Source organism: Stegostoma tigrinum, chromosome 38 (genome assembly GCF_030684315.1).
Source record: "Stegostoma tigrinum isolate sSteTig4 chromosome 38, sSteTig4.hap1, whole genome shotgun sequence".
NCBI classification, from domain to species: Eukaryota; Metazoa; Chordata; class Chondrichthyes; order Orectolobiformes; family Stegostomatidae; genus Stegostoma; species Stegostoma tigrinum.
In genome coordinates this window covers 23,497,941-23,523,793 of record NC_081391.1, presented here as the reverse complement: position 1 = coordinate 23,523,793, position 25,853 = coordinate 23,497,941, and the positions used below count along the sequence as shown (strand labels likewise).

The following is a 25,853-nucleotide window of genomic DNA, read 5'->3' as shown; positions in this document are numbered from 1 at the left end:
GTACAGAATGATCAGAGGATCATTGGTGTATGTATCCACAGAACCTCAAAGGAAGTGGAGCGGATTGTTCAGAAGGCATGTGGAAAACCGACATTGGAAACACACCTCTGTGTGAGGAATTGCTTCCTGATATCACCTCGAGTAGGACCTGGTTCAAAGGTGAAAGTTCCACCTTCCCCACATTAGGGGAAATAGTTTCCCCCTTTCTACCTCCTCATACCCTTCAATCAGCTCCTCAATCAGATTGGTCCTTAATCCTCTGAGGTTGAACAAACATAAACTCGATCCTTCTAGCCTGTCCATGGAGCTTTTGAGCATTCATATCATTTTAGCCACTATTCCGTTCCACAGATCCTTGAAGGATTTAGGAACAGGTAGATCAGGAGATTAGCAAGGATATGGGATACCTGCCTTTATTAGTTGAGGTACTAAAAGAACAGACGTGTTATGATGGGCTCGTATAAGATGTTAGTTAGGCCAGAGCTGGAGCGCTGTGTCTTGTTCTGGTCATTACTCTATAGGAAGGATGTGAATGCAGTGGACGGCGTGCAGAGGAGATGCCAGGGTGTTGCCTGGGATGGAGTGATTCAGCAGTGCAGAGGCTGGATAGGTTTGGGCTGTTTTCCTTACGACACAGAAGGCCGAGGGGGATCTGGCCAAAATGTACAGAAGTATAAAGGATGTGGACAGGGCGAATAGGGAGAAATGATTCCCTTTAGTAGAGGGGTCAGTAACCAGGTTTTAAGGTAAGGAGCAGGAGGTTTAGAGGGAATTTGAGAAAATTATTTCTTACCCAGACGGTGGTGGTCATATGGACCTCGTTGCCAGAAAGGGTGATAAAGGCAGGAACCATGGAGACATTTAAGAAGTGATTAGATAAGCACTTGAATTGCCTTGGAATCTAAGTCTAAAGGCCAAGTGTTGGAAAATGGGATTTGAATAGATGGATTTTAATGATCAGTGCAGACATGATGAGCTGAAGGGCCTCTTTCTATACTGTAAAACTCTATGACCCTGTCAATCTTCTGGCATAGTCCCTCAGCTACTAATGTAAAGAACAGCACGGGACTGCTCTCTGTTGCCCCTGGCCAAAAGCTACATCTCAACCACCATTACTGACAAACAAATTATCTGGTTATTACCTTGTGGTCGCTTGTGGGACCTTGCTGTGCACAAATTGGAAACTGTGTCATTCTGTATTGCAAAGTGCACACAGAATATAATTGCCATAGAGTGAGTGTGAAAGGCAGGAGGGAAAACGGACTTTGTTTTTGTCATTTGTAATGATTAACTGTAAAGGACCTCTGGCACAGCGTTAGTGCCACTTCCTCAGAGATCTGTCTCGGGATGTGATGGCACGGCGATGTGGTAAATTACTTTCAAAAAGGTTCACTTAACCATAAAGGAATGATGTAAAATACCCCTGTGACTGCCGTTATGGGGGAAAATGTTACAGACTGCTTTGTGCTGAGGATGATAATGCGATGAGCTGGTCGTATGTGGGCTGAGGGAAAAATGGAGATTGGGGCCTGGGACCAGAGGTCCCTGTGCCCTCCCTTCACGGCTGAGTGCGCCAAGGGGCCATTGACATTGGCTGGGCACTGGTCACCTGAAGCTTAGCAGCGCAGTGTTCCCTGAGCCCTGTCCTACAGAGTGAGTCTGTGTTCAAGTCACAGGAGTGGAATCTGTTAAAAACCTCCAAAGGCTCATAGGATCGAGGGCTACTCTCTCATTAGAAAGGGACATCATGAGTGACAACATGCCATTGCCAAAGGGTATAGCTGCGATAGGGTTATAATGTCTAACAATCACCATGTGGCTCAGTTGACTAGCCTAACCCTAACCCACATCCTCACCCTAACCCACACCCTCATCCTCACCCTAAGCCACACCCTAACTCTCACGCTAATTCTCAATCCAACCCTAGCCCTACCACTAACCCTTAAATTAACCTTAACCATCACCCTTATCGCCCTAACCCTAACCCTAACCCTCACCTTAACCATAAACCTAGCCTTAGCCCTGTGCCCTAAATCTAGCCCTGAGCCTAACCCTCAACCTCTCCCTAACCCTCACCCTAACCGTAACACTCAACCTAACCCATACCCCAACCCTAACTCTAATCCTCACCCTTATCCTCATCCTAACCCTTACCCTCACCCTATCTCTCACTCTAAACCTAACCCTAACCTTCACCCTGACCCTAACCCTCACCTGAACCCTAGCTCTCATTCTAACCCTCACTCTCACCATCATCCTAACCCAAACCTCATCCTAGCCCTAATGCTAACTCTCACTTTACCCTAACCCCCTGTTAAAACGGTATCAACATCTATTTAACTGAATGCGATTCCAGTTTGTGAGGCTTCCCTCTCACAAATGGAAGCTTGCAGATCAAAATGTCAGGAGATAATTGAATTGCAAACCAATAAATATTTTGCCTTCTTTGCAATATGCCACTATTTCGGTTGTTACTCGATGGGCAGGGTTAAAATCGACCAGCCTGGCACTGTGTTCCTGCAGTTCGCACCTCCTGAGGATTGAAAGCAGCTAAAGGCAAATGTTTTCTTTTTCTTGCCCAGAATACCTTGTTTTCATGTGAGGTTGTTTGGCTGTTCGACCATGCCATGCATCACTGTGAAAGTTCATCATTTGTTACCTGTCAATCATTGGCTTTGCATTAGGGTGAGAACCATTTCTCCTTATACATTCCTGGGATGCTACCAGGGCAACTTTTATTGCATGTCCCTAGTTGCCCCTTGGGAAGATAGTGGTGAGCTGCCTTTTTGAACCGCTGCAGTCCTTGTGCTGTAGGTAGGCCCACAATGCCACTGGGGAGGGAATTCCAGGATTTTGAACCAGTGACAGTGAAGGGACAATGAATTATTTCCAAGTCAGGATGGTGAGTGGCTTGGAGGGGAACTTTAAAACTGTTTTGGTAGAAGGGGTTTGTGACTGAATCCTGGTTTTCCTGAGAGTCAGGAACCATCAGAACCAATAATGAAGAGCTTGTTGGCTTTCTGATTGGATGGGAGGGCAAAATGCCAGGATAATGGACATGTTGCGCAACCAATGGCAGTGAGGATGAGGGGTGGGGCAGTTGGAGGTCATAGATTCACAAAAGTCTGCGACATAATGAAAAGCTCTTTGGCCCATTGAGTCTGTGCTAGATGAGGTGAAGCTTCCTGCAACATGTCTGATTTGAGTTGGCTATTTTTTAAAAATATAGAATCCCTGCAGTGTGGAAACAGGCCCTTCAGCTCAACACCGGATCTCCGACCCATCCCTATAATCCACCTAATCTACACCTCCCCGAATGCCGTGGGGCAATTTCCCACAGCCAATCCACCTAACCTGCACATCTTTGGACTGTGGGAGGAAACCGGAACACCCGGAGGGAACCCACGCAGGCTCGGGGAGAATGTGCAAACCCCACACAGACAGTCACCCACGGCTGGAATCGAATCCAGGTCCCTGGTGCTGTGAGGCTGCAGTGCTAACCACCGAGCCACCGTGTCGTCCTTTTGGTGACCCAGTGAGAGATTAATTCGTAATTTTCACACATGTCGCACTCCGTCTCGAAGGACACAGCTAACAATGCATTCTGGGCTAAGTCACTGTGCAGTTGCCAAATGAGGTTCTTACCAGTGACTTCTGGTCAAAGTTGACACGGGTCAGTGAAGTCATGCTGCTTTTCCGTGATTCCGCAGGGATGTAAGGGTTTTCCGGTTGTAGTGAACTCCTTGATCCTATGCACTGATTCTGAGGAGACAGATCCAAATGCCCGTTGGGAGTCATGGCAATCGAACAGGCTTTCAGCTCTGCATTCATTAAAAAAGGAAGGTGAGAAATAACAATGAGACACTATCCCAGGATTTAACGCACCAGGCAGAAACCATTGGTAGAGTAAAGTGTACGGGGTTGTAATAGCACAGTGGCACTGCCCCAATCTCTGGGCCAGAAGGCCTGAGTCTAAGTCCCACCTGCCCAGACATGTGCTAAAATATGGAATGACTGAACTGGTAGATTAAAACAAATCCGCAAGACACACCCTGAGAGAGACAGCTTTTAATCAATGAGGTTGGGGGCAAAGGATTAGCAGATCAGCCACGATCTCTGTGAATGATGGAACGGAATTGATGGGCTAAATGGCCTAAACCTGATTTGGCCTGACCAGTGAAAGACACAGTTTAAATTGGGTGAATTATCATGGAATCATACCACATAAAAAGGGGGCCATTGTATTTTATGGTGGAACTTTCCAATTCCTCCCATTCCCTTGCTATATTCCCGTGTACCTGTTCTGTTTCTCTTGCTAATATATATCCAATTCTCCTCTCAAAGTGACTGTTGAAATTGCCCTTTCAGATAGCACAGTGTGTGGGAATCAATGGCATAGTGCAGTAGTCCTCCAACCTTGAGAGCTGGGGGCACAAGTTCAAATCCCATCACAACCAGCTGCTGACGGTATTTAAACTATTTCATAAAATCTGGAATTCAAAGCTAGCCCCAGTCATGGTGGATGTGAAATTATCATTAAAAATCCACCGGGTTCAGTCATATCCTTTCGGGAAGGAAATCTGTTTTACTTACCTGGTCTGGCCTACATGTGACTGCAGACCCACAGTGATGTGGTTGACTATTAACAGCCTCTGAAATACCCTCAAGCTCACTAAACCCAGCCAGTGACGCCCTTGATCAAGAAACAAATAAAAAAGCCCGAGACCGCAGAGATTGGTTACATAAAAATACGTTTGGTATTGGTGAGAAATGGATTTCATTGAAGATTTTCATCTTGCGCTCATCGGGATAATTAGTAAGTACACCATTTTAAGGAGAAAACCTGCATTAATATTGTATAAAAAAGGGCAGACACCATGTATACCAAAATAGATTGTGTTACCCTGGGGTTCCTGCTAGGCCCATTTCTTGCAAATATCATTCTTGAACTCCATCAGTGATGGAGTGGATTGACACCTAGGTTCTGTGCATATTGCCAGTACGTACATGAGACATTTGCTATATTTAACTTGGAGATTAAAAGCCTTTATGAGTTGTGTATCATGTTCAAATTCACCATCGGAATGAATGTTGAAATGAGCTGCCTTTCTCAAATTCCTGGTGAAGAAATCGATCACTGCCCATCGCAAACCTACCTTCACTGGGCAGTCTACGCTCTGGAAATCCTGCTATTTCATGCACCATAAACTTGGTTTTATTGAAAATCTTGTAAATAAGGCTTGAGCTGTTTGTTCACTGTGCAAGCTTGATGCTATAATAGGGCAGCAAAGCTATCCTGTGGGATAATAGTTACCCCAATTAGCTCATTTCCCTTATGTCGACCTTGCACAAACTCACTTTCAGCCACAGCTATTGGCCCTGAATAGAGCCCAGTTTGCTTCAGTTTACCGTGGAATGTATCTCACTGGTTTGAGTAACAGGTGGAGATGGCTCTTTCACTCTCCTACTACATAGGAGCAATGTGAGTGGTTGTCACTGACAGGATGCTGCCATCAAGCCAAGGAAATGATTTTCTGCCTAACTCACAAATGAATATATGTTCCATGAGTTTCAGTGCTGGTGTGATACCGTATGTCCCAAAGACTGGGTGATTGTATCAAACAGTATCTCACTTCAGCTGTTTGCAATAACTAAGGTGCTGAATATACCCAAGCAGCCCATGCTTGCAAAACCTTTAACACCATGACCAACACCTGTGATTCTGCATTTGGACATTTGCTGGATAATCCTAAATGTGCAGAGAACTACAAGCTGTGGCTTGTCTGTTGGCCTTGTAGTGGAGTGTACTTGGATACACTGTAGCTACATACATTAAAACTGGGAACTTCTTGCAGACAGAAAGAACATGACCACACTGTGTGTGTTTCATCTCCACAAAATAAGTAACAACCTTTTACTGGTTAATTTCTTGGAAAAATGATAAATGGTATTATAGCTGAACCATTAACCCAGCAACTTGGGTTTGAATCCCACCACAGCAGATTCAATAAAAACAATCTGGAATTAAGAGTCTAATGATGGCCATGAATCCATTGTCGATTGTTGGAAAAATCCATCTAATGCCCTTTGGGGAGGGAAACTGCCATCCTTACCTGGTTTACCCTACATATGACTCCAGGCCCACAGCAGTATGGCTGACTCTTAACTGCCCTCTGGGTAATTAGGAATGGGCAATAAAAGCTGCCTGGCCAGTGACGCCCTCATCCCGTGAATGAATTAAAAACTACTTTCACCAATCAGAATCAACTAGTTTGGTTTCACTTTTAAATCAAGGCTGACAGTTAATTATCAATCATCCTTAACTAGTTACGGAAGGATGTTGTGAAACTTGAAAGGGTTCTGAAAAGATTTACAGGGATGTTGCCAGGGTTGGAGGGTTTGAGCTACAGGGAGAGGCTGAATAGGCTGGGACTATTTTCCCTGGAGCGTCAGAGACTGAGGCATGACCTTATAGAGGTTTATAAAATCATGAGGGGCATGGATAGGGTGAACCAAAGTCTTTACCCCAGGGTAGGGGAGTCCAAAACTGGAGGGGCATAGATTTAAGGGGAGAGGGGAAAGATTTAAAAGGGACCTAAGTGGCAGCTTTTTCACGCAGAGGGTGGTGCGTGTATGGAATGAGCTGCCAGAGGAAGTGGGGGAGGCTGGTACAATTACAGCATTTAAAAGGCATCTGGATGGGTACATGAATAGGAAGGGTTTAGTGGGATATGGACCAAATGCTGGCAAGTGGCATTAGATTAATTTAGGATATCTGGTCGGCATGGACAAGTTGGACAGAAGGGTCAGTTTCCGTGCTCTACACCTCTATGACTGCATGATAATAGCGCAGCCTTCATGACAAAACCTCTACTAGTCACACTCCACTTGCCAACCCATCAGCAATCTCCTCTCATATAGTTCAACTGTTGATTTCCCCCTGGGATGGGTATTCTTGCAAGTTACCTTGATGAACACAAGAGGAAAAGCTTCAAAAGATGAATCCTTTTCCACACTACAAGAGAATGTTTTCTCATTTCCCCAAATCCTTTGGTTCTTTTGTCAATTGCCTTCAACCTGTGTCCAGTTGTTTACAGATTTCCTCTGTCTCTGGAAATAGTTCCTCCTGATCTAATTCACCAAAACCACTGTGAACATCTCCTTCACAAATGGAACACGTTTGCACAGTCTTCTGAAAGTTTATGTTTTGTTCCGTACCTGATAAGTAATGCATTTCTTTGATCTTTTCATAGTCTTCAAAATTTGTTGAAGTTTGTTCTTCCTCCGAGTCTGACTTGTTGGCATCTCCCTGACGTGCAAGTACAGTGGAAGAAAATTGAACCTGTGATTTGAGGTGAGAATGGGAACAAACCTCGAGCTTTGTCATCTTAGAGAACCGCTTTAAAGTATCAACTACAACACAATCAGTCAAGCTCTGTAAGGTGAGTCGCTCAGTGGTCTGATACACTGTGAACTACCCTCTACAATATCATCTCTGAACTCTAACCTGAGGAATCTATTCCCCGACTGTGACCACTGGGGCATATTCGATTCTGGAGGCCGGTATTTATTCCCTCCATCAAGAGCGCTCTTGTCATTATTGCACTGCTGCTCGTGGGATCTTGCTGTGCACATTTTGGCTGCCACCCTTCCCCAAAATTTCAAGTGACTAAAATTGGCCTAGCTGGCCATGAAGTGCTTCGGCTGTTGCAGGTGCTATAGAAATTCATGTTCTTTCTTCTGCAGCTCTGCCCTGAGCATTGCTCAACCAAGACCCATTTTGTTTCAGCTTTTTACCCTCGGCTCATCAGGATACGCACAAAGATTTTCCATTGAACGGGGAGGCAACATTCTATACGGTACCCCTTTAAATGGCTATTGCATACAATCCCTACAGTGTGGAAGCAGGCCACTCGACTCATTGAATCCACACTGACCTTCTGAAGAGCATCTCACCCGGACCCAGTTCCCTACCCTGTCCCTGTAACCCTGTATTTCCCATGGCTAACCCACCTAGCTTGCACATCACTGGACACTATGGGACAATTTAGCATGGCCAATCCACCCTAACCTGCGCATCTTTTGACTGTGGGAGGAAACTGGAGCACCCGGAGGAAACCCACGCAGACACGGGGATAATGTGCAAACTCCGCACAGATAGTTACCCGTGGGTGGAATTGAACATGGGTCCCTGGCGCTGTGAACTGCAGTGCTAATCACCGAGCCACTGTGTCGCCCAGAAGGAGCTGGGACAGAGATAATGGGAACTGCAGATGCTGGAGAATTCCAAGATAATAAAATGTGAGGCTGGATGAACACAGCAGGCCAAGCAGCATCTCAGGAGCGCAAAAGCTGACGTTTCGGGCCTAGAGCCTTCATCAGGGAGCTGGGACAAGAGCATTTGGATCGACCTGCTGAAGGAAGCTGATGGCTAGTGGAGAGAGGAGATTACTGTCCTGATCCCGGTGAATCTGCAGTTGGCAGGGAGCAAATCCCGAACACAAGCAGCTCCCTGAAAGCTGTGGCCCGAGTGAACTTGGTGAGAAAGGGAAAGATGGTGGACACTTACCTCAGCCTGAAAACCCTCGACCAGGATGGCGACCAGCAGGTTAAAGAGCACGTAATTGCCAAAGGTCATCAGGGCCACAAAATACAAGGCGGCCCAGGGTGAAGTGGAGGCCATCCCGTTATAAAGCACAACATTCCAGTCCTCTTGGGTCAGAATCTGTGGGTGGGTGGGAGGGGAGAGGGTTTGTGACAAGCACAAAGCTTCAAGTTTCCTTTCCAAGACATGGAGGAGATTGTCACAGTGCACTCACTATTCAACCAGAGACTGTCACATGATGTGAAATATGGTCAAAGTCGTAGAATCTCCACAGTGTGGAAACAGGCCATTTGACCCAACAAGTCCACACTGACTCTCTGAAGGGCATCTCAGCCAGGCTCACCCCACTCCCTCCCCAACCCTATCCCTGTAACCCTACATTTCCCACAGCTAACCCACCCTAATCTGCACATCCCTGGACACTGTGGGGCAATTTAGCACGGCCAATCCACCCTAACCTGCACATCTTTGGACTGTGGAGGAAACCCATGCAGACACGGGGAGAATGTGCCAACTCCACACAGACAGTCCCCCGAGGCTGGAATTGAACCCAGTTCCCTAGCATGAGCTACTGCCCTGCCCCAGGACACACCCTACTTTGCCAACATCCCAGGAGTACATTTAAGAGAAAAATAATTGTTGAGGAACTAATTTATATTAAGATCACTGAAACTGGCATTAGGTAGTTGATTCCTCCAGCAGGAATAGCCAGAGATAAGGAGGCTCACCAGAAGGGAGGGGACTGAGGGCCCTCCTCTCTGTTTCACTGGCCTGTGACAATACCTTGTTTTGAATTGCATTTGAGTATATCTGCTGCAGTAGTTGGGATTTATTATTTTTAATAGAGTTCATTAGCATCTCATTGAAGAAGGCATTTGATACGCTTGCCTTTGTTGGTCAGTGCGTTGAATATAGGAGTTGGGAGGTCATGTTGCGGCAGTACAGGACATTAGTAAAGCCACTTTTGGAATACTGCGCTCAATTCTGGTCTCCCTGCTATAGGAAAGATGATGTTAAACTCGAAAGGGTTCAGGACAGACTTCTAAGGACGTTGCCAGGGTTAGAGTGTTTGACTTTTAGGCAGTGGATGATAACCTGGGGCTATTTTCCCTGGACCATCAGAGGCTGAGGTCTGACCTTCCACAGGTTTATAACATTATGAGGGGCATGGATAGGGTGAATAGCCCAGTGTAGGGGAGTCCAAAACTAGAAGGCATGGCTTTAAGGTGAGAGGGGAAAGATATAAGACCGGCAACCTTTTCACACAGAGGGTGGTACGTGTATGGAAGGAGCTGCCAGAGGAAGTGGTCGGGGCTGGTACAGTTACAGCATTTAAAAGGCACCTGGATGGGTATATGAATAGGGAGGGTTTAGGGGGATATGGGCCAAATTCTGACGAATGGGACTAGATTAATTTAGGATATCTGATTGGTAGGGATGAGTTGGATTCAAGTATCTGTTTCCATCTCTAGGACTCTATGATTCTATGAATGGTGAGCAGATTCAATGGACTGAATGGCCTACTTCTGCTCCTGCACCTTATGATCAAATGATCTGTCCTACCTGATTTCCTTTAATTAATCTACAGAAATGCAACCAGCTGCTAGTTTACTTTTACCAAGTTCCCGGTGGCTACCCAAGAAGCAGGCACCTACTGTTCAGGACACTGACCTGAAAAACTGTGACAATAGCCCAGAGAAGTGAGTCAAAGTTCTTCCTGTCGGGAACTGTGTCCCCACCATCGGTCTTCAGGCTAAATTTGCAACCGAATATGTGCATTCCCAGAATGCTTGAGAAAAGGAGAGATGGGCAGTGTGTTAAAGTTCATTTCAGCAAGAAATCGAGACGATTAAGTACAACTAAATTCTTTGTAGATTAAAATCAACCCCATCTGCTCCCTTCTTCATTTAGTCAATTAAAGCACTTGCTTCTCATTCCCTGAAGTGTGCAGATGGGTGTCCAACAGTCAAAGCAATTTGCTTTATTTTCTCACATAACCTTCATATTCAATCATGCAGCTACACTGAACTTTCTTGGATCCTAATGCGCACTTATAATTCCCAATCTAATGTTTTGTGAAGTTTGATGTTGCTTTATGCTGATAGGAAACATCTTTTAACCCCCTGTGTTGGGCTCACCGCAGTGCATCGTCATGGAAACGTGGCCAAATTTGCCAATGGTCAAGCCAATTCACAGTCAATGAGGCATGCTGACCCTGGAAGGGAAGTGTGAGGATTTGGGTCACTCTGGCCTACCTGAAGATGAAGATGAAGAGCATCAGCAGCATGCAGAAGGTGGCAACATTGTCCATGGTCTTCATTAGGACGACGAGCTGACGGCGGAGAGCTGGCATGAACCTGACCAACTTCAGCACCCGGAGCAGACGGAAGGTCCGTAAGACTGACAGGCCCCCGTCTGACTGACCAATGATCTCGCAGACGCTGCACAGAGAAAGACTCCCGTCAGAAACACAGCCAACTGTTTCCCACATGACTGAGAATGTTACATGTCGGTGGACACGCTATTTATAACAGATGCTAAGGGATCTATCGAAGCCATAGTGTGAGCCCCACTCCACAAATTAAGGGAAACCTGGCTCCAGTTTCATTATCGCTGACTGTCTAGATGAGAACACAGTACCCTGACCAAAATTTATCCCACAGCCTGTGTCATTAGGACTCATGACCTGGTCGTTATAATGCAGTGCTGCTAGTGGGATCTTGCTGTACTTAGATAACAAGGTGTGGAGCTGGATGAACACAGCAGGCCAAGCAGCATCTCAGGAGCAGGAAAGCTGACGTTTCAAGCCTAGACCCTTCATCAGAAAAGCTTTTCTGATGAAAGGTCTAGGCCTGAAACATCAGCTTTTCTGCTCCTCTGATGCTGCTTGGCCTGCTGTGTTCATCCAGCCCCATGCCGTGTTATCTCGGATTCTCGAGCATCTGCAGTTCCCGTCTTCTCTTGCTGTAGTTAAATTGGCTGCAGTCTTTTCTACATTATGAGGTTGACCAAACCTCTAAATGCAGGTTGGATGTAAAGTGCTTTAGGATGTTCCCTGAACTGCATAAGTACAGCTTTTAAAAACTGTATGATTGGATTCTGAATGCAATCTGTAAAAGACTCCCGCAAAATTCGTTGCATTGAGAGAAAGACTTTCAGCAAAGCAGTGACCCTGGCAGTCAGTGTACAGGATCAGAGAGTGCTATCACCACCCCCTCTCCATTGAAATCCTATAATACATGTAACAAAACAGATCGGAGCTCAATTTGAAGGGCTGTGTATTTATAAAAGGGTAGATCAATCTTTTATGTGTGAAAGTGTGCAAGAATGAGAGTGTGAGTGAGAGAGTGTGATTGACAGTGTGTGAGAGAGTGTGGAAGAGTGCATGAGAACGTGAGAGTGAGTGTGTGTGAGAACGTGTGCGAAAGTGAGTCTTTTTAAAAATTCATCTTTGGGATGTGCGTGTTGTTGGCTGGGCCGGCATTTATTGCCCGTCCCTGGTTGCCCTTCAGAAGGTGGGGGTGAGCTGTCTTGTTGAACCGCTGCAGTCCATGTGCTGTGGGGAGATCCACAATGCCTTAGGAAGGGAATTCCAGGATTTTGACCCAACCACAGTGAAGGAACAGCGATCTATTTCCCAATCAGGATGATGAGTGGCTTGGAGGGGATCTTACAGGGGGATGGTGTTCCCATGTTTCACTACCCTTGTCCTTCTAGATGGAGGAGATTGTGGTATTCTGAAGGGGCTATCAAGGGAGCCTTGGTGATTTTCTGCAGTGCATCTGTAGATGGTATAGACTGTGGTTACTGTCTATCGGACGTGTAGGCAGTTAATGTTAAAGGTGCAAGATGTGGTGCTAATCAAGCGATTGCTTTGTCCTGGACGGTGTCAAGCTTTTTGAGTGTTGTTGGAAATGCACCCATCCAGGCAAGTGGGGAGTACTCCATCACACTCCTGACTTGTGCCTTGTAGATAGTGGGCAGGCTTTGGGGAGTTGGGAGGTGAGTTAATCATTGCAGTGTTCTTAGTTTCTGATCTGTTGTTGTAGACACTGTGTTTATGTGGCGAGTCCATTTCAGTTTCTGGTCAATGGTAAATAGTGAGGGATTCGGTGATGGTAATGCTACTGAATGTCAAGAGACAATGGTTAGAATCTCTCTTGTTGGAGATGGCCCAGCAATTGTGTGGTATGAATGTTATTTACACTCTTCAGCCTAAGCCTGGATGTTGTCCAGGTCTTGTTACATTTGAACACGGACTGCTTCAGTATCTGAGGAGTCACAAATGGTGCTGAACGTTGTACAATCATTGGTGAACATCCCTATTTCTGACCCTATGATGGAGGGAAGGTCATTGATGAAACAGTTGAAGATTGTTGGGCCTAGGACACTACCCTGAGGAATTCCTGAAGAGATGTCTTGGAGCTGAGATGAATGACCTCTAACAACCATGACCATCTTCCTTCCTACATGTCAGGTACAGCCGTGAGATTTCCTCTAATTCCCATTACTCTGGTATTGGATCAAGACTGAGCTCGGGAGCTGAGGGGCCCGGGCAGGACCTAAGCTGGGTGTCACTGAGCAGGTTATTTCGAAGCAGCTGCTGTTTGTTGACAGTACTGTTGATGGCACCTTCTGTGAGGCTTCTTGTGGAGTCGTGGTAGTGTCCCAACCCCTGGACTGGGAGGCCCACATTCAAGTCCCACGTGCTGCTGTAGTAACGTCTCTGAACAGACTGATTAGAAAAATAGGACAAATAAACAAAATGACGCCTTCCATCTATTTACTGATGATAAGTCGGCTGATGCAATCGTTATTGGCTGAGTTGGATTTTCTCGTGAACATGGCATACCTGGGCAGTTGCTCACATTGCTGGGTAGATGCCAATGTTGTTGCTGTACTGGAACAGTTTGTTCTGTGGCACATCTCTTCAGTACTATTGTGGAACCTGTCAACCTCTGCAGCATCCAGGAACTTTGGTTGTTTCTTAATTTCACGCAGAGTGAATCGAATTGGCTGAAGGCAGGAATCTGCGATGTTGGGGAACACTGGAGGAGGCTGATTTGGAACACCCACTCAACTGTAAATTTTGCACTGATGTGATGGCGTGAATGAACGTAAGGTGGTTTTTTTTAAAATCGAGATGCGAGGTGGGGTTGGGGGAGTGTGGGTGCATGTCAAACAGACCCCAGCAGCTTCCCAACCCAACCTCTCCTGCCCAAGCTCACTCTCGTGTAATGCAGAATGGGCAGTTCCCAAAATCAGTGGCATCACCCCTATAGTTAAATAAATTAATGCATCTGAATGTAAAAAATGAATAGCTTAACAGGCCCCACAATTACGCTGCCCATGCCGTTATAGGATTGGTGTTGGCAGGCAGGCGGGAGTGGGACGGTTGTTTTTTTTAAGTTTTAGAAATAGCAAGAAGGAAAGGGAGGGGCACCATCTTTGGAGTGTGTATTCACTTACTCGACACAGTATTCGCTTACCACCAGCACGGGTGCTAATCACCCACCATGACAATGTCCCTCCAGGTACTTGCTGAGGGTGGGCCACACTGAATGTTTATGGGGGGGGGTGGTGTCCTAGGGTTCCTATGTGCTTTGAAATGAACTACCAGAGGAAGTATCAGAGATAATGGGAACTGCAGATGCTGGAGAATTCCAAGATAATAAAATGTGAGGCTGGATGAACACAGCAGGCCCAGCAGCATCTCAGGAGCACAAAAGCTGACGTTTCGGGCCTAGACCCTTCATCAGAGAGGGGGATGGGGAGAGGGAATTGGAATAAATAGGGAGAGAGGGGGAGGCGGACCGAAGATGGAGAGTAAAGAAGATAGGTGGAGAGAGTGTAGGTGGGGAGGCAGGGAGGGGATAGGTCAGTCCAGGGAAGACGGACAGGTCAAGGAGGTGGGATGAGGTTAGTAGGTAGATGGGGGTGCGGCTTGGGGTGGGAGGAAGGGATGGGTGAGAGGAAGAACAGGTTAGGGAGGCAGAGACAGGTTGGACTGGTTTTGGGATGCAGTGGGTGGGGGGGAAGAACAGGGCTGGTTGTGTGGTGCAGTGGGGGGAGGGGACGAACTGGGCTGGTTTAGGGATGCAGTAGGGGAAGGGGAGATTTTGAAACTGGTGAAGTCCACATTGATACCATATGGCTGCAGGGTTCCCAGGCGGAATATGAGTTGCTGTTCCTGCAACCTTCGGGTGGCATCATTGTGGCAGTGCAGGAGGCCCATGATGGACATGTCATCTAGAGAATGGGAGGGGGAGTGGAAATGGTTTGCGACTGGGAGGTGCAGTTGTTTGTTGCGAACTGAGCGGAGGTGTTCTGCAAAGCGGTCCCCAAGCCTCCGCTTGGTTTCCCCAATGTAGAGGAAGCCGCACCGGGTACAGTGGATGCAGTATACCACATTGGCAGATGTGCAGGTGAACCTCTGCTTAATGTGGAATGTCATCTTGGGGCCTGGGATGGGGGTGAGGGAGGAGGTGTGGGGACAAGTGTAGCATTTCCTGCGGTTGCAGGGGAAGGTGCCGGGTGTGGTGGGGTTGGAGGGCAGTGTGGAGCGAACAAGGGAGTCACGGAGAGAGTGGTCTCTCCGGAAAGCTGACAGGGGAGGGGATGGAAAAATGTCTTGGGTGGTGGGGTCGGATTGTAAATGGCGGAAGTGTCGGAGGATAATGCGTTGTATCCGGAGGTTGGTAGGGTGGTGTGTGAGAACGAGGGGGATCCTCTTGGGGCGGTTGTGGCGGGGGCGGGGTGTGAGGGATGTGTTGCGATATCCCGCAACACATCCCTCACACCTCGCCCCCGCCACAACCGCCCCAAGAGGATCCCCCTCGTTCTCACACACCACCCTACCAACCTCCGGATCTCGCAACACATCCCTCACACCCCGCCCCCGCCACAACCGCCCCAAGAGGATCCCCCTCGTTCTCACACACCACCCTACCAACCTCCGGATACAACGCATTATCCTCCGACACTTCCGCCATTTACAATCCGACCCCACCACCCAAGACATTTTTCCATCCCCTCCCCTGTCAGCTTTCCGGAGACACCACTCTCTCCGTGACTCCCTTGTTCGCTCCACACTGCCCTCCAACCCCACCACACTCGGCACCTTCCCCTGCAACCGCAGGAAATGCTACACTTGTCCCCACACCTCCTCCCTCACCCCCATCCCAGGCCCCAAGATGACATTCCATATTAAGCAGAGGTTCACCTGCACATCTGCCAATGTGGTATACTGCATCCACTGTACCCGGTGCGGCTTCCTCTACATTGGGGAAACCAAGCGGAGGCTTGGGTACTGCTTTGCAGAACACCTCCGCTCAGTTCGCAACAAACAACTGCACCTCCCAGTCGCAAACCATTTCCACTCCCCCTCCCATTCTCTAGATGACATGTCCATCATGGGCCTCCTGCACTGCCACAATGATGCCACCCGAAGGTTGCAGGAACAGCAACTCATATTCCGCCTGGGAACCCTGCAGCCATATGGTATCAATGTGGACTTCACCAGTTTCAAAATCTCCCCTTCCCCTACTGCATCCCTAAACCAGCCCAGTTCGTCCCCTCCCCCCACTGCACCACACAACCAGCCCAGTTCTTCCCCCCCACCCACTGCATCCCAAAACCAGTCCAACCTGTCTCTGCCTCCCTAACCGGTTCTTCCTCTCACCCATCCCTTCCTCCCACCCCAAGCCGCACCCCCATCTACCTACTAACCTCATCCCACCTCCTTGACCTGTCCGTCTTCCCTGGACTGACCTATCCCCTCCCTACCTCCCCACCTACACTCTCTCCACCTATCTTCTTTACTCTCCATCTTCGGTCCGCCTCCCCCTCTCTCCCTATTTATTCCAGAACCCTCACCCCATCCCCCTCTCTGATGAAGGGTCTAGGCCCGAAACGTCAGCTTTTGTGCTCCTGAGATGCTGCTTGGCCTGCTGTGTTCATCCAGCCTCACATTTTATTACCAGAGGAAGTAGTAGATGTGGGTACAGACACAACATTTAAAAGGCATTTGGACATGAAAAGGAAATATTTAGAGAGATATGGCCCAAAAGCAGGCAAATGGGCCTCATTAAGTTTGGGAAACTTAGTCGGAATGGACGAGCTGGAATGAAGGGTCTGTTTCTGTGCTGTATGACATTATGACTATATGAATCCCAGGGAACATTCTATGTCACCTTCGCTGCCCATTGCCCACCTGATGATGACGATGATGCCGTCAAAAATATTATAAGGATTTCTCAAGTAGTTGAAGAATCCAAATGCAGTGAGTTTGAGAAGCATTTCCAGGGCGAACATGCTGGTGAATACGATATTGCTGATTTCCAAGACATGGGTCAACTCCTCTGGCTGAAAGAAATGAACGAGAGAAATTGGGTGAGAATTTGTGTTGCACGAGCAGATTTCATTTGGCTCATGAAGCTGAGGGATAGGCTTTACCCAACTGTCAGACTTCAGACCTATTTCAATGAAAAACGATGCCAAAAGTTCACTTCTCAAGCCATTATCCTCTCATTCAACAAGGATCTCACTGAATGGCAGAGTAAATGCAATGGGTTGATTGACCTACTTCTGCTGCTATGTCTTTTATGGTCTTACATACTTGGAAAGAACAGAAAGCCTCAATTACTTTCAACATGGCCCTTGGCCTATATTAGTCTTGCTCAGAGACATATTGTCTGTGTCTGATAGTGGAGATTTTTCTTTTTGTTTGTGTCTGGGGTGAGTGTTAGCTTCCATGATGGGCTCTGAACTCCAGTTTCTTGATTGCACTTGGAGTAACATAGAAATAGAACAGCACAGCACAGTACAGGCCCTTCAGCCCTCAGTGCTGTGCCTAACATTTACCCTAATCCTAAGGTCTATCTAACCTCCTCCCCTACCTTCTACTATCATCCATATACCTATCTATACCTGCTTAAATGCCCCTAATGAGGCCGACCCCACTACCCTCTCTGGCAATGCATTCCACACCCCAACCACTCTCTGAGTAAAGAACCTGTCTCTGATCTCTCCCTTATATTTACATCCATTCACTTTAAAACTATGTCACCTCGTAATAGCTACCTCTACCCCAGGAAAATGTCTCTGCCTGCCTGTTCTATCTATACCTCTGATCATTTTGTACATCTCTATCAAGTCACCTCCTTGTGGTACTCCACTCGTAACTGAGCACCATGTTGAATATTTTCCGTCCACTACCACCCTTTGTCTTCTAAGGGTCAGCCAACATTCCACGGTTGGCCCATATCCCATATCGGGTTTGTATCATTGCAGTAACCCTTCCTTAAACTAAACAATGTAAGCCTTTTCTTCACTGTAATTCTTCAATCTCCTCATCACAAACAACATCCCAGCCTCACTCAATTTTAAGGTGACTGGCTCTTTGAGCTTTCCTCCCAATTACAAATTCCAAATGTACTTTATTCCACACAATATTCAAAGATGTCATCAACAGGCCCTTAGCTCTCAGCACAGTGGAACTTGGAGAGGTGGTGACCCATGGCGTAGTCCTCGGTCTAGTAACCCAAAGCCCCTAGCTATTATTCTGAGGACATCAGTTCAAACCCCACCCTGGCAGGTGGTCCAATTTGAATTCAATTTGGCTCAATGGTTAGCACTGCTGCTTCACAGCGCCAGGGACCTGGGTTCAATTCCCACCCTCAGCTGACTGTCTGTGCAGAGTTTGTATGTTCTCCCTGTGTCTGTGTGGGTTTCCTCCGGGTGCTGTGGTTTCCTTTCACAGTCCAAAGATGTGCAGGTTAGTTGGATTGACCAGGCTAAATTGCCCCATAGTGTTCAGGGATGTGTACATTAGGTGGGTTATATGGGGATAGGTCTGGGTGGGATACTCTGAGGGTCGGTATGGACTTGTTGGGCTGAAGGGCCTGTTTCCACACAGCAGGGATTCTATGAAATTTTAAAAAAGCAGCCAACATAATGTGCCACTGTTGATTTCACAAAAACCCATCTGGCTCACTCCTCACTTGTTCCGTTCTACAATTGACTCTAGATCCACAACAGTGTGATTGACTCTTAACTGCCCTCTAGGCATTTAGGGATGGACAATAAATGTTGGCATCACACTCTATCACAAGCTACCTGTCCAACCAACTGTGCTAACTCAGCCCCTTCCCTCACTTCCTCAACAAACAACAGCAGAAATGTGGCAATTACTGTCCTCATCTGACTTCTGCTAATGTGGGATCTTGCTGTGTGAACCTCAGCTGTCAATCTTACGCACAGCAAATGTTGCTTAAGTACGTGGTGTGAGCTGTCCATCTGACACTTTGAGATGTGACCTGGGGTTATGGTAGGTGGACCATCCATATATTACAGGTTCTTTCTTTCTGTGATTCCACCTCTAGAGCAACGTGACTGCAATCCAATCTCACAGTGATGAAACAATTAGCTTTTCAGTGGCTCAATAAAATCAAGACTGATCTTTATCTCAAAACCATTTACCTGTCTTTTTTAGAGTACTCCTCAATGATTTTTAACATGCTGCATTTTGGAAAGGCACATCATCACTTAATGGTAGCGTCATGGGGAGTGTTGCTGACCTTAAAGACCTTAGAGTGCAGATTCACAGTCCTTGAAAGTAGAGTTGCAAGGAGACAGGGCGGTGAAGAAGGCATTTGGTATGCTTGTCTTTATTGGTCAGTGCATTGAGTACAGGAATTGGAAATTCATGTTGCGACTGTACAGGACATTGGTTAGGCTGCTTTAGGAATACTGCATTCAATTCTGGTCTCCCTGCTGTAGGAAAGATGTTGTGAAACTTGAAAGGGTTCAGAAAAGATTTACACAGGTGTTGCTAGGGTTCGAGGGTTTGATCTACAGGGAGAGGCTGAATAGGCTGGGGATATTTTCCCTGGAACATCAGAGGCTGAGGGATGGCCTTGTAGAGGTTTGTAAAATCATGGATAGGATGAATAGCCGAGGTCTTTTCCCCAGGATGGGAGAGTCCAAAACCAGAGGGCATTGGTTTAAGGTGGGAGGAGAAAGGGACCTACTGGGGCAACTATTTCACGCAGAGGGTGGTGCGTGTATGGAATGAGCTGCCGGAGGAAGTGGTGGGGGCTGGTACAATTACAACATTTAAAAGGCATGGGGATGGGTACATGAATAGGAAGGGTTTAGAGGGATATGGGCCAAATGCTGGCAAATGGGACTACGTGAATTTAGGATAACAGCTTGACAAGCACGAATTGGCTTGTTTCCATGATGTACATCTCTATGCCTCAAAGTCCATCAATCTCAACCTCAATCCACCTGGTCTTCATCATCCACAGACCTTCAGAGAACAGAATGCTGAACTGCCACCTCTCGCTTCTGGGAAGAAAAGTTTCCTGTTCTCCCTGCAATCCGGTTGAATTTCTTCTTCTGTATTAGTCCCCCCTATTCTGGCTTCTCAGTATTGCCCCCTCCTGAAGTGTGCTGCTTTTTAAAACATATTAATCACATCAGCCCATCACTCTCTGACACCCAAAGGGAATACAAATTAAAGCTTTATGAAATCTGCCCTTGTCTTTGAACCCACTGGGGACCTGGTGCCATTCTGGCTGTTTCCAGTCCAGTGGCACAGAGTTGCCAAAGTTTTCCATCATCAGTAAAAGAATCCCAACTGTGTTCACATTGTCAACTCAGAGCATGCAGCAAAAAACAAGGTTTAATTATGGAGCACTGCATCCAAACGTAAAAGGAGCATTTTCCCTGCGAGCCAACGCACGCTCCTAATGCCAGGTGAGTGTCACTTTAAGACGGCCCCTTAACTGCACATCTGTTAATATTTAGTTCTGAGTGACAACTCATTATAAATAGTATCAGCCGCAGTTGGAAGTAAAGCTTTAATCCCCCATAGCAATGAAAATAGTTGATAAAAATACTCCACATTCCTGTCACAAATTTCAAAATGCATTTATTAAAAGTGCCAACAGATGCTGCCACTCTTTCCTGCAATCAGGTTGCGGGCTTTATTTTCATGTCTCAGTGTTTTTGTTATTCAAATGTAATTATATATGCTAATAAGCTCCTTCTCCAACTGAAAATTAGTTCATTATTAAAAATCTCTTGTCGACAGAACAATTCCCCTCGCTTACCAAACCCCCCCCCGCCCCCCCCATCTAGCTGTCTCCCCATCCCTCCCTCTACAGCACTTGGGAGGCTCCCAAAATACGCGAGTATTGAAGAGTAAATTATCTGCTATTTCACGTCAGTTTTCACTCTCTCAAAAACTCATCAAATTCTCATAAAATGCTGATTAACTGAACAATAAATGTTGGCTGGTTCAGGTTGAATGACTAATTGCCAATACAAATTGCAACACGTCCTCTGGTACCTGCTTGGCATTTCCTCTCTGTCCCTTCATGAGGGCTAGCTCTCTCCAAGTTTAATTATTTTGTTCGAGTGAATGTTGTGGTGTAGCTAGAGATTGAGAAAGAAAGCAGCACTCATAGGGCACACTGAACAGATTGGACCAATGCCCAACACAGAAAGGGGCCTTTAAGATCTTTAGGTACTAACCTCTCCACCTGTCCCTCGGTTCCAAAATAACAGGTCTCCAATCTAAGAAAGAGATGAGGAGGAATTCCTTTCTTTCAAAGGGTCTTATATTTTTTTGGAATTCTCTTCCCCAGAGAGCTGTGGAAGAAGGGTCATTGAATGCCTTTCTTGCAGAGGTAGAGCGATTCTTCGAATCTTAGAGTTTAACAGGATAGAAGGAGGCCATTCAACCCATTGTGTCTATACCGGTTCCCATCGGAGATACCCAGCTAGTCCCATTCTCCAACTCCATCTCTGTAGCCCTCTAAATTCAACCATGCATTCGGCTCTCTCTCCTAATGGAATGGGCCTCCACCAAGCTCCCAGGCATGAGTACAGGCATTTTTCCGCATTTCACTCTTAGCTCCCTTGCTGACAATATTGAAAGTGTGACCCCTAGTTACTGACATACCAACTAGTAGAAACAGAATATCCTTCTTTATCCTGTCAAAATTGTTCATAATTTTGAATACCTCAAAAACATCACCTCCTAATCTTTCCAGCTCCAAGGAGAATAAATCCAATTCCTCTAATCTTTCCTTGTATCTAAAATCCTTCACTCCCAGTATCATTCTAGTAAATGTCCTTTGCACTCCCTCCAGGCTTTGACATCCTACCTTAAATAAAAGTGCCCAGAACTGAATACTTTACTGCAAATGTGCTCTGACCAATGATTTGTAGAGCTAATAAAATGTGAGGCTGGATGAACACAGCAGGCCCAGCAGCATCTCAGGAGCACAAAAGCTGACGTTTCGGGCCTAGACCCTCTCTGATGAAGGGTCTAGGCCCGAAACATCAGCTTTTGTGCTCCTGAGATGCTGCTGGGCCTGCTGTGTTCATCCAGCCTCACATTTTATTATCTTGGATTCTCCAGCATCTGCAGTTCCCATTATCACTGATACGATTTGTAGAGCTGTTGCTTTTATACGGTGTACCTATATTTATAAATGTAAGGATCCTATGAGCCTTCTTAATAACTGTTTCAATTTACTCTATTTCAGAGAATCACGTACTTGAACCCCAAGGTCCCTCTGCTCCTGTTCTCCCCTCAATGTTGTACCACCGAGCCTGCATTATCTCTCCATTTTTCTTCTAACAACATGCATCACCTCACAGTTCATTGCATTGAAATTTATCTGCTCATTTGCTAACTTCTCAATGTCCCTCTGAAGTCTCTCTACATCATCCCCACAATTCACAATTTTCCATAGCCTAGTATCATCTACAAATTTTAGAGATTTTGCCCTTAACACTCATCTCTATATCATCCATATAAATCAGAAAAAACAAGGGCCACAAACTGATTCCTGAAGAACACCACTTTCAACTTATCTCTTGACGAACAAAGGAGAGTGGTTATTGAGGTAGGCGGGAAAGTGGGGTTGGGGCCATAATCTGATCAATCATGAATCACAGAGCATTCTCAGTGGGTCTGAATGGCCTCCACTGCTTCCTAATTTGTAGAATTGAATGTTTTCCCTTTGAATCTGGGTCATGAATTCTAATATCTCCTTGCTTGACTTATGGGGTCAGGTTTCTCTGATTCAGTGCCTTGGGATATTTTTGCTACATTTAAGGTGCTACTAAATGTGATTTGATGCGGGTTCTTTGTACAAGCTTTTGTGAGTATTTGTTGGGTTAAATCATTGCCACCCTTCTCAGGTGCCAATACAGACTGTGAGAACCATTAATGCAGAAGCAGTACTGTAAGAAAACTTACAATGTCTTTAAAATATCTAGGGAATCTGTGATTAGTTTTAAGAATTTTTGAGAAATATATTTAAAGTTTGCATCAGTATAAAAGGGATGAAATGTATTTTTCTTGAATGAAAAAAAATGGGTGCGATGACCTGGTAATCTCGAGCCTGGAAGCAGTACCAACAGGAAGGGGGTGAAAGTCATGTGGACAGACAGGAAGAAGAGTTGCAGACAAAGCAGCAGAGGCAAGAGGGCAGAATGGAGAGGAAGGATTTACAAGGAGCTGCATGTCTTTGTTATAGTTCACAAAGAGAGAAAGCTGGACACAGGGTTAGAGCAAGAGTTGTGAATTGGGAAATTCCAGTGCTGCTGCTTTAGTTTTACCGGAGTCAGTTAGACTGATTAGCAGGATTTATGAACGTTCCTGGATAAAGGGGTATCTGGGGAATCTGTGTTCATTGAGACTTATGCAAACCTAGCTGAGAAGGTTCTATAGCAGAGGTACTGTTAAATGATGATTGTTTGCAGACACTTCAGATGATACAGAGCTACCAGTGAACACCATTTAATAATGTGAAGTGGTGCTACAGATGTGCAGACATTAGTGCAAATGATTGCGGTTTTGTAGGATGTTCTTTGTATTATCAATGATATAAAGTGGATTTACCAATTTATTTGAAATATAAATATTAATTGCCTGTTAATTTGTGTTGCTTCTGATTCATGTTAAGGTGAAGATTACAAAAGGTGAACTAATGCTGGTAAGCTCTTCAGCTGAGCATTGCTGGATGATCTGTTATTTTGGTGCATATGAATCCCCTGCGGGGATTGTAACAATCCACTGCGCACTTTGAGCATGTTCTGGGTTTTCTCCAGGGATTTTGGAGCTTGGGAAGAGGACACATTCCATCTTAGAATTGAGCATTGTTGGGTCTGTGTGAAATGTGTGGGCACAAATCAATCTGCCCAAAATAATTTCACAGAGCCAGCGACCCATCCGAGAGAATCTTGCAGTGCCCCTCGTCTGCACACTGACTTCCTTTGTCCTCTAATAGCATGATTGCTAATTGAGTTCAGAACTAGGGTAGCAGTTATGCTGTTTATCCCTTCTTGTGTTAATGTGACATTTCTCCAACTTACACACCAGCTCTCCTGTGACCTCAGTAAGTGAGAATGTAAATTTATTGCCAATTACCTTAAACTTGAGCATGTCCATATCCAGGATGATCTGGATTAATACCCATCACATTTATTTCACTAGAGCAGCCATCAGACAGGTGAGGCTGCTACACCACCTGTCTCGGCTTCATCTCAAACCTACGGGTCAGAGGTGAGATGCCAGTGTATAACACACTTAATTGGAATTAACCTTTTCATTCACTTACAAAAATGGCCTCATAAACAAATAACGAAGAAAGCATTTTCAAAAGTGCAACAAGAATTCCTCTATGAGATAAAACTCAAAAGAACTGTGGATTCTGGAAATCAGCAACAAAAACAGATATCATTGGAAAACCTCAGCGATTCCAGCAGCATCTGTGGACATATCAGTGTTAACATTTTGAGTCCAGTGGCCCATCCTCAGAATGCAAGGAGTGCAGCACTGTTGAAGAATCAGTGCTGAGGGAGTGTCGCACTGTCGGAGGGTCAGTGCTGAGGGAGTGCCGCACTGTCGGAGGGTCAGTGCTGAGGGAGTGCCGCACTGTCGGAGGGTCAGTGCTGAGGGAGTATCGCACTGTCGGAGGGTCAGTGCTGAGGGAGTGTCGCACTGTCGGAGGGTCAGTGCTGATGGAGTGCCACTGTGTCAGAGGGTCAGTGCTGAGGGAGTGCCGCACTGTCGGAGGGTCAGTGCTGAGGGAAGGCAGCACTGTTGAAGGATCAGTGCTGAGGGAGTGCCCCACTGTCGGAGGGTCAGTGCTGAGAGCGCGCCGCACTGTCGGAGGGCCAGTGCTGAGGGAGCGCCGCACTGTTGGAGGGCCAGTGCTGAGGGACTGGGCACTGTTAGAGGGTCAGTACAGAGGGAGGGCAGCCAGCAGCAGTTTTGAAGCTTTGCCTACAGTACAGCGTTAAGATGCATTCGTACACCATCCTTTGCATGGAGTGACCCACAGCAGTTTAAAGCCCTGTCTATAGTATAACAAAGAATGGCATTTCTGCACCATCTTTTGCACAGTTTTGCCTCACAAGACCCGTTACAGTACAATGTATGACACTGAACACTTCAGGAGATATCAGAACAGGTCAGGGGCAAAAATCCGACCAAAGATTTAGGCTTTTGAGTAGCATCTACAAGAGGTGCAAAGAGAGTTTTAGGGAGGAGTTTGCAAGTTTTGACTTGATTTCTCAATTCCTCTGACTGATTAAAAAACAGTCTCAGTCTTGAATATATTTGTTGACCCAACCTTGCTAGCCCTCTGAGGTGAAAAAATCTCCACACATTCACTACCCTCTGAGAGAAGAAATCCCTCCTCATTCCTGCCTTATTTTGAGATAATGCTCTTTGATCCTCGACTCTCCCACTGGGGAAGTAACCTCTCAAAATTGACCCCGAGAACCTTCTACGTTTCAATTAGGTCACCTCTCATCCTTCTAAGCTCCAGTAAGTACGAGCCCAACCTACGTAATCACTCTGCATTAAACCGCCCCTCCATACTCAGAATCAGCTGAGCGCCACCGATGCCAATTCAGCATTCTGAAGGTAAGGCGACAAAAGCTGTTTCGAAGTGTTCCAGCCATGGTCTGACTTGTGCCCTGTATACTTGAAGCAAAATCTCCGAATTTCTTGTACTGCATTCCCCACTGGTAAAAAGGCTAACATTCCATTTACCTTCCCAATAATCCTCCAGATTTGCTTGCTGGATTGGACTGAGTGAAACGGGGCTAACGTGTGAGATGCCTTATGTTGTCGGCATCAGTCCATAAGAAGATGGTTTGAAGTAACCCAAACTCACTCAGCCATTGTACAATTTATAGCCAATAGTTGGAAGGCTTT

The 25,853-nt window shown here is 46.2% G+C and overlaps 1 protein-coding gene across 2 annotated transcripts in view; it reads right to left on the bottom strand.

Annotated features, from left to right (window-relative positions):
* cacna1ia (calcium voltage-gated channel subunit alpha1 Ia) overlaps positions 1-25,853 on the bottom strand; it is a 203,400-nt gene that overhangs the window by 100,242 nt on the left and 77,305 nt on the right. For both annotated transcript variants that reach the window (XM_048521514.2, XM_048521511.2), the window contains exons 9-14: positions 16,818-16,969; positions 10,861-11,046; positions 10,277-10,394; positions 8,570-8,725; positions 7,219-7,309; positions 3,646-3,821 (exon numbers count right to left, since the gene is read on the bottom strand). In XM_048521514.2, coding sequence (XP_048377471.1) covers positions 3,646-3,821; positions 7,219-7,309; positions 8,570-8,725; positions 10,277-10,394; positions 10,861-11,046; positions 16,818-16,969 — 879 coding nt within the window. The remainder of the gene's footprint in view (positions 1-3,645; positions 3,822-7,218; positions 7,310-8,569; positions 8,726-10,276; positions 10,395-10,860; positions 11,047-16,817; positions 16,970-25,853) is intronic.